Source organism: Diabrotica virgifera, chromosome 2 (genome assembly GCF_917563875.1).
Source record: "Diabrotica virgifera virgifera chromosome 2, PGI_DIABVI_V3a".
In the NCBI taxonomy this organism is placed as follows: domain Eukaryota; kingdom Metazoa; phylum Arthropoda; class Insecta; order Coleoptera; family Chrysomelidae; genus Diabrotica; species Diabrotica virgifera.
In genome coordinates this window covers 251,534,532-251,543,334 of record NC_065444.1, presented here as the reverse complement: position 1 = coordinate 251,543,334, position 8,803 = coordinate 251,534,532, and the positions used below count along the sequence as shown (strand labels likewise).

The 8,803-nt window shown below is 37.6% G+C and overlaps 1 protein-coding gene across 1 annotated transcript; it reads right to left on the bottom strand.

The window, feature by feature from the left end:
- Window positions 1-1,653: 1,653 nt before the first annotated feature.
- LOC126880959 (uncharacterized) lies at window positions 1,654-2,130 on the bottom strand. The gene has a single exon (XM_050645041.1). The coding sequence runs from the start codon at window positions 2,128-2,130 to the stop codon at window positions 1,654-1,656; it is 477 nt and encodes a 158-aa protein (XP_050500998.1).
- Window positions 2,131-8,803: the final 6,673 nt, after the last annotated feature.

Genomic DNA, 8,803 nt, shown 5'->3' with positions numbered 1-8,803 from the left:
CGACAATGTAGGCTTATTTCCTATGCAACATATTACAAAGGTCATGACAAATATATGCGTCATCAACTTCGATATATTTTATATACCTATCCTACAAGAGTCTATAAAATGGTTTGCAATTTGTATTTCTAGATCTTACTTTTGATAAAATTCCTGACACCAACACCTTTACTACTGTAATTTTCGTTATATATGTCATTCTTATGAAACGTTTATTATCGGATTTAAATTAAAATCTTATTGCACTACCTTCTTTGATTATCTAATAACTGTTTTAGACGTTTTAGACGGTAACGTTATGGGACTCAGTAAACACAATATAACTTTGTATCAAACTTAAGTGTGTTCAAGATTTCTTACTCATTTTGACAATTTACCGATAAATGGTGTCAGACAGGGTTGTGTGCTGTCACCGATACTGTTTAGCGCAGTGGTGGCTCGTGATTTTTACAATAGGGGAGGCTACACCTAGCTCTAAAATATCTAGACAAATTTGCACTAGCAAAAAAATGCGCCAAAAAATGTAATGTAAGGCCCCATTTTTTGACTATTTTTTATTTACATTTCATAATATCATCATAATTCATAATTTCATAATATTTTAAAAATAATTAGTCTAATAATTGTAAAAGTTTAATACCAAAGTTTGTCGTTTATTTGTTAACAATTCCAACTTTGTAAGTAGATATGCATATCAAAATAAATACAGATTTGAAGTTTTGCAGTCCATACAGGTTGAAGGTTCACATTTTTTAAGATACTCAACTGAATTTTTTTAATTCTAAACGCGGCCTACTGAGAATCAAAAAACATGATAAATTACCGATATTTTGCTTTGCGTTACAAATATCGGAAAAAGTTATTTGAACAAGTTGTTCCAAATATTATTCTAACCCCAAATACCAAATTTTATAACAAATTGTCACTTTTAGTTTTTTTATTATTTTTAGTCACGACCCTAAAATTCGTTGTCCCGAGATGCACGCAACGGCAACGGAGCCGAGAAGCTATTTAGCCTCCGTTGGTAAATCTCCGGGCAGCGTGTGATGGCACCGTAGATGCCACTGTTAGGAGATCGGGTCTCCTTAAACGCCTGCTTCGCGGCGCGGAGCATTAGCAACGAAGGCTGGCCGGCTTCTCGGCTCCGTTCATGCATCTCGGGATAACCCAGGGTCCTGCCTACAATAATAATAAAAAACTGAGACGCAATCATGCGTTCTAATGCTAATGCTCCGTGCGTATGGATATTTAGTGACGATATGGAATTTATACGTTGTATAATAGTGAGAGTGCTTGTTGGTTTTTGCGATTCAAGATAAACAAAACAGTGTAGCGTGTGTAAAAAATTTATGGGGAGGCTAAGCCTTCCTTGCCTCCTCTGACGAGCCGCCACTGAGTTTAACGTCTACTCTGAGGTAATATTTGCGAACGCTTTATCGCACTCTTTAGAAGGAATCAGGATAAACGGTCAAAGAGTAAATAACATCCGCTATGCAGATGACACGATATTAATTAGGTACTGATTCGGATCATAGTCTGCAGATACTGTTAAATAGGGTTACTGAGAATTGTGAAAAGTGGGGATGAAGATCTTCTTCTTCTTCTTCCTGCTTCCTTAATAGGCTCGCGCCTATTTCATCTTCGGATGCCACCTCAACATATGTCCAGGTTGTCACTCCATTTCTTCCTTGGCCTTCCTATACTTCTTCGACCGTTTGGTGATCTGTCACGTGCTATCTTTACCAGTCTTCCTTCTCCCATTCTGCGGGATCTGCTTAGATGGTTATACCATTCTTTTGTTCTCTTCAGTGTCCAGCCATTTATGTTCATATTACAGCTTTGCCTGAGATCTATGCTACGTTGTCTGTTCCATAATGATTTTCCTGTGATATTTCGGACTATTTTCATTTCACACGTTTCCATCAGTCTTTTTGTCCTTGTGCTGTCAGGTCCTGTTTCCGCAGTGTAAGTCATATTTGGCCTGACTACTATCCTATAAGTCTTGGCCTTTGTTTCTGACCGTAGATGTGTGTTGCGCCAGATAATGTATTTAACAAGACATTCTGATATTCTGTTGGTTTTGTTTATTTGTTCGGGAACTTCCTCTTCTGTATCTCCAGAACTGTGCATTAGCACTCCCAGGTAGCTGATACTTCATCCCAGGGATGAAGATCAATACTGCGAAAACCAAAGTTATGAAAATATCAAGGAAAGACATTTACTAGAAAAGCTTATTTTGTAAGAGTATCATTAATATCAGCCTTAGATGCCGTTTTCTGCATTGCTATATGTTATTAATACTTTTGTATGGAACGGATGCCTGGACACTCAACATAAGACTGATGAACAAGTTAGAAGCCTTTGAACTCTGGCTTTAGAAAAGAATCTTGAAAATACCTTGGACAACCCACACCACCAACGAAAATGTTCTGAGGAGAATAGTTACAAATAGGGAACTGCTAAAAATCATTAAAGTCAGAAAAGTTAGCTACCTGGGATACATAAAGAGAAACGAAAAGTACCGCCTCGCGCAACTGATCATCCAGGTAAGATAGAAGGAAAACGGGTTCCGGGTAGGCGCCAGATTTCATGGCTTAGAAATATCGGAGATTGGACCAGCCATGATTCAACATCTTTGTTTAGAGCCGCATTGGACAGAGACAGATTTGCCAGTGTAGTCGCTAACCTCCACTAAAGGAGAAAGCACCACAGTAAAAAGACAGATAAATGATCAAAATACTAAATAAAATGTAATAACATTATTACAGAATTAGGAATATTATTACAAAAAAGGCCGAGGGGGGCGGGGTACCCAAAAAATCGTCTTCTCTTAGTGGAGCTCAAAAAAATTTGAATTATACGTCTTTACATGTTTTATGTATCTACAATCTACACCAATAACATATCCAAAGTATTTTAATTGTTGGAGATGGACTTTGCTGGAGAGTCGTTTGCTGACCTTATTACCTTATTTCATCATCATCATCAAGCCTTTTGCGTCCACTGCTGGACATAGGCCTCCCTCATTTTTGTCCATTGTGCTCTATTTTGAGCACTTTGCATCCAATTTCTTGACATTTTCTTGAGATCGTCACTCCAACGAGTAGGTGGGCTTCCTCTACTTCTTTTGTCTAATCTCATTTAACATTGAATTATTTGCCCTGTGGTCAGCCCATGGAATTCGTAACATTTTTTTTTCATCATAGAATTTCAGTGGCATCTATCTTTCTTCTCTTCACTTGTCTTGGGGTCAAAATAATTTCCGTGTGTCAGTATTGGGAATATTGAGCACTTCATTCATTTCATTTCAGCTTCATTTATAGAGTTCGTGAAATTTGAGAGTCCTTCCATATTTTGGCCATCTTTCCTATAGCGACTTTTTTTCTAAATAATTTTTTTGGATATTCTGTACCATAATGGAATTATGGACCAATGTCCATAAAACTTAAATTAAAACTCAACCTGTATATTATATTTTCCTCTAGGAGACACTAATTTTGGGATATTTCCGTAACTATTCACTGGTAAGTACTGTATCAGCATGATCCTTGTCTTTAACTGATTCTTAGTACATATTTTGAAAAAATTCAATTTCTTTCTCCCTTGTGTGGTTTAAATGTATTAATATACCTGTCAGATATTTCTTTCATTAAAAAATTTAAATGAGACAAAAAGTAGCCCACGTTAATTTACGATTCATTCAGTGCGTTTTCCCATTCCTACCTTAATTATAAAGCCAGTGGGACCGTGTGGCAGTCAGAAATTTGTCAGAAATGGAATCCGAAACCCTTACATTAATTTGTAATTGAATAAACAAAAATCCTCAGAGATAATGTCTTTATATATTCTTAAAGCACCACATATTTCTCGTCGTATAATAAATGTTATATCGCTACTAAAACAATTGTAATAAAACGACAAATTTTATTACGGAATAAAATTTTATCAAGCGCATTTGACTCAACGTAATAAACAATGTCATGGGTGGTAAAAAAGACCGTCTTTCTTTCTTTCTTCTTCGAGATTCTTTATACTGAGTGATAATAGGCCTAAAACCAGCTGCTTCTCGAGAGATATTTTCTTAGAGGACCATATTTTCTGAAAGAGGAATGTTTTGTCTTTTAGTGTCGTTGCTGACTTTTTTTGGATTCCTCTTTAGCTGCAGTTATATCATGAGTTTATTGTGCAATTCTACAGTGCGGTACATTTCTTCTTCTTTAGGTGCCGTGTCTGTATTCAGACGTTGGCCGCCATCATGTTTACAATTTCCTGAAATCTCTCTCTATCGGCTGCTGCGCGAAATAATTCTTCTACTGTGCAGCCACACCATTGTCTAATATTACGCAGCCATGAAGGTTTCTTTCGACCAATCCATCTCTTTCCCTCCACTTTTCCTTGTATTATAAGGCGAAGCAGATGGTATTTAGGTGTTCTAATTATATGGCCGAAGTATTCTGTTTTTCTCCTCTTTACGATGGTTATGAGCAGACGTTCCGAATTCATCATTTGAAGAACATCTTCATTGGAAGTGTGCGAAACCCACGATATCTTTAGGATTCGTCGATAGCACCACAATTCGAATGCTTCTATTTTGTTTAGCATTGTGGTTTTTAACGTCCATGTCTCACAACCATACAATAGGATAGACCACACATAACATTTCAGCACCTTCTTTCGAATATTCATCGACAGGTTTCTATTACATAAAACTGGTTTCCAGGTCATAAAAGCCTTCCGTGATATTTCGATCCTAGTTATTATCTCTTCATCAGAGTCACAATTTACATTTAACCAGCTGCCAAGGTACTTGAAATGATTTACCCGTTCAAACTCCTCTCCATCAAGAGAAAGCTGACCTTGATCTATATTAATCTTTCCAACTGCCATCCACTTTGTTTTTGAAATGTTGATTTTAAGGCCTCTCCGATAGCTTGCTTCACTGACTAGATTTAGTAGTGTCTGAAGATCTTGTAAATTTTCAGCAAGAATGGCTGTATCGTCAGCGTATCTAATATTGTTGATTACTTCTCCGCCTAGCCTTACTTCCTCTTGTCTGTCATCCAAAGCCTCCCTAAAGATTTCTTCAGAGTACAGATTAAAAAGGGTGGGTGATAAAACACAACCTTGTCGTACTCCACGTTTTATCGGCAGTTTTTCAGTACGACTGTCTCCAATTTGGATAGAGGCTACTTGATTGTAATATAAGTATTTCAGCAGTCTTATATCGTAGTGGTCAAGTCCTGCTGCCTGCAGGCAATCGAAAAGTGTATCATGTTGTACTCGGTCGAATGCCTTCTCGAAGTCGATGAAACAAACATAAACGTTCTTTCGGAATTCACCTTTTTTGTAATAGAACGCGCATACAAAATATTGCTTCTCTAGTTCCTAGACCATTTCTAAATCCAAATTGCTTATTACCCATTCTAGTTTCGCACAGAAGGAATACTCGGTTTTGTATAATACGTAAAAGTATCTTAAGTGTGTGACTCATCAAACTTATTAGTCTAAAATCGCTGCATTTGGTGGGCCTGCTTTTCTTTGGTAATGTTATAAACAGTGACTCCAACCAATCATCTGGTATTTTTCCTTCGTTGTAAATTTTGTTAAAGAAAGTAGTCAAGTAGGTAATGTTTTCCTCATCCAAAAGTTTAAGTAGCTCAACAGGGATTTGATCTGATCCAGGTGCTTTATTGTTTTTTGGCGGTACATTTGCCTAGTCGATAAATAAATAATTTATATACTTATTCACGTATATAACCTCTTTAACATATACTCGGACTCGGAAGAAGTATTTAAAACTGCGCTAGAGGAAAGCACAGAGGGTATAAAGATAAATGGAGAAATAATAATTAATAACATAAGGTATGTTCATGAATCATGATTCAAACCGAGAATCAATTATTGCAATGATAAGGAAGGTAACTTACTTACCAACAAAGATGATATCCTGTTACGATGGGTAGGGCACTTTCAAGAGTTGCTGGAAGGGGAACCTACTAACAACATAGAGCTGGAATACCGAAATGAGGAGCTCGTGGAACCCCCCTCGGTAGAAGAAGTGAAAATATCTATTGAAAAACTAAGAAACCACAAATCTCCAGGCAGCGATGGCATCCCAGCAGAGTTATTTAAGCACGGTGGAGAGCAGATCACCAAGGTGATGCGAGAAATTGTTTGTAAAATTTGGTCTGAGGAGCAAATGCCTGAAGAATGGAGTTTAGGCTTAATATGCCCGTTACACAAAAAGGGAAACCAACTGGAATGCAATAATTACCGCGGAATAACTCTCCTAAGTACAGCATACAAGATATTGTCAAACATTTTACACGAGAGATTGAAGCCCTATACCGAAACGTTTCTAGGAGAATATCAGGCAGGATTCAGGCGCGGACGTTCAACCACTAACCAGATCTTTACACTACGACAGATCCTCGAAAAATCGCAAGAGTTTAACATAGATATGTACCATATTTTTGTCGATTTTAAAGCGGCATATGACAGTGTCTTAAGACCAAGTCTTTACAATGCTATGAATGAGTTGGGAATTCCAAAAAAACTCATATCTATGATAAAAGTGACAATGGCGAAGATGCTATCAGCAGTAAAAATTCAATACGACTCGTCAACCCCATTCGAAATACATAAGGGGTTAAGGCAGGGAGATGCGCTGGCGTGTCAGCTTTTTAATGTAGCCTTAGAAAAAGTTGTACGAGACGCTAATTTAGATAGCAGAGGAACAATATTTAATAGATCATTCCAAATTATTGCATATGCAGATGACGTGGACATTATAACAAGAACCAGGGCGAGAACTGCGAAAATCCTAACCGATCTAGTAGCAGCAGCAGAACTAATGGGGTTACATATAAATCAAAATAAAACAAAATTCATGGCGACCAACACAAACACAAGAGCTGGAAATTTGATGCAGATCTAATCATCAATGACCAAAACTTCGAAGCGGTCAAAGGGTTCATATATCTAGGGACATCGGTTAACCCCACTAATAACACATCAGAGGAAATAAAAAGACGAATAATAATTGCAAAAAGGTGTTATCATGGTCTATCAAAGTACTTATCTAACAAACGTCTGTCTCAAAAAACTCGTGTAAGGCTGTATAGAACATTGATAGTCCCCGTTCTCACATATGGTTCAGAGGCATGGACGCTAACAAAAACAGATGAATCCGCTCTATCAATTTTTGAAAGAAAGGTACTACGCAAGATATTCGGAGCGGTTTGTGAGAACGGAATATGGAGGCGTAGATATAACTTTGAACTGCAGAATATCTACAAGCAAACGTTTGGTGGACAAGATATTATCACTATAATTAAGCGAAATCGCCTGCAGTGGGCAGGACATGTAGCCCGAGCCCCTGAATCGAACATGATAAAAAGGATTCTAACAGCTCAACCCGTGGGAATGAGAAGACGGGGTAGACCAAAGTTGAGGTGGATGGACGGGGTAACACAAGATGCCGAGAAGATCGGAGTCGGCAACTGGAAAGTGCAGGCAAGGGACAGAACAGAATGGCGTAGAACGCTTGAGAAGGTCGAGGCTCTCTAAGGGCTGTAGCACCACGATGATGATGATGATGTTCATGACACTGTGATTCTCGCGTGTAGCATGGAGGAGTTGAGTTTCCTGATAAGTAAGATACAAAGAACAAGTGCACAATACGGATAGGTCTGGATCCCGCGTATCAAAAAAAAGTTGATTAATAGCAAGCTGAAAATTTGTTAATAGAGACTGTTCAAGTATTACGTAACGCAGGTTGGAGGGGGGGGAGTCAAAAATCTTCAAAAATATAAGAGTGCGTTACGTAGGGGGGCGGTGGGGGTAAAAATCTTCAAAAATCGCGTTACGTAATTCTTGAACGCTCGCATAGCTTAAGGGTGTCTAGTCGGACAAACTTTGATATATTGGAACACTGGAACAGGGGAAGTTTTAATTGTGGTACAGGTTAAAAATTTGGAACGTCAGACTACGAAAAGGTCAGATGTATTTTGTCCGACAGAACTTCCAATTGATTTGTTACCCTTTCATTAAACTCTCATGCAAAAATCAGACTGGTATTAATAACCAACATGATTTCTGTCATTTGATATGTTCTTCGTGTTCCACTCATTAAAATGCCCAGTTGGTGAAACACACCAGTCTGGTTTTTGCATGAGAGTATAATGAAAGGGCAACAAATCAATTGGAAGTTCTGTCCTACAAAATACATCTAACGTTCCAAATTTTTAACCTGTTCCACCATTAATACTTCCCCTGTTCCAGTGTTCCCATATATCAAAGTTTGTCCGACTAGACACCGTTAAGCTATTAACAAATTTTCAGCTTGATATTAATCAACTTTTATTTCTTCTGCGGGATCCAGACCTAGGACTCAAATTGAACATAACAAAAACCAAAACGATGCTAGTAAGCAAAACCCAATACCGAGCAATACAATTGATATTAGACAATCAAAGAATTGATCACGTGGGTTCGTACACTTACTTAGGAACAATAGTTAATTCAAGTTCGGATCAAGCGAAGGCGAAAAGTATAAAAATAGAAAAAGCAAGAGCGTCGTTCACTAGCATGAAGCAAATTTTCACCTCTAACAGCCTTACTCTACCTCTAAAAATCCTACTTCTCAAAATGTTATGTATTTCTAGTTTTATTATATGCTACATTCTTACTGCAAGGTATTTCTAAATTCTAAATAAAAAACATAATAAATGATGTGTTTCCGAGATAACTGGGACGTTAAATACAACACATATCTATATTGTTGACAATATTAATGGGTAAC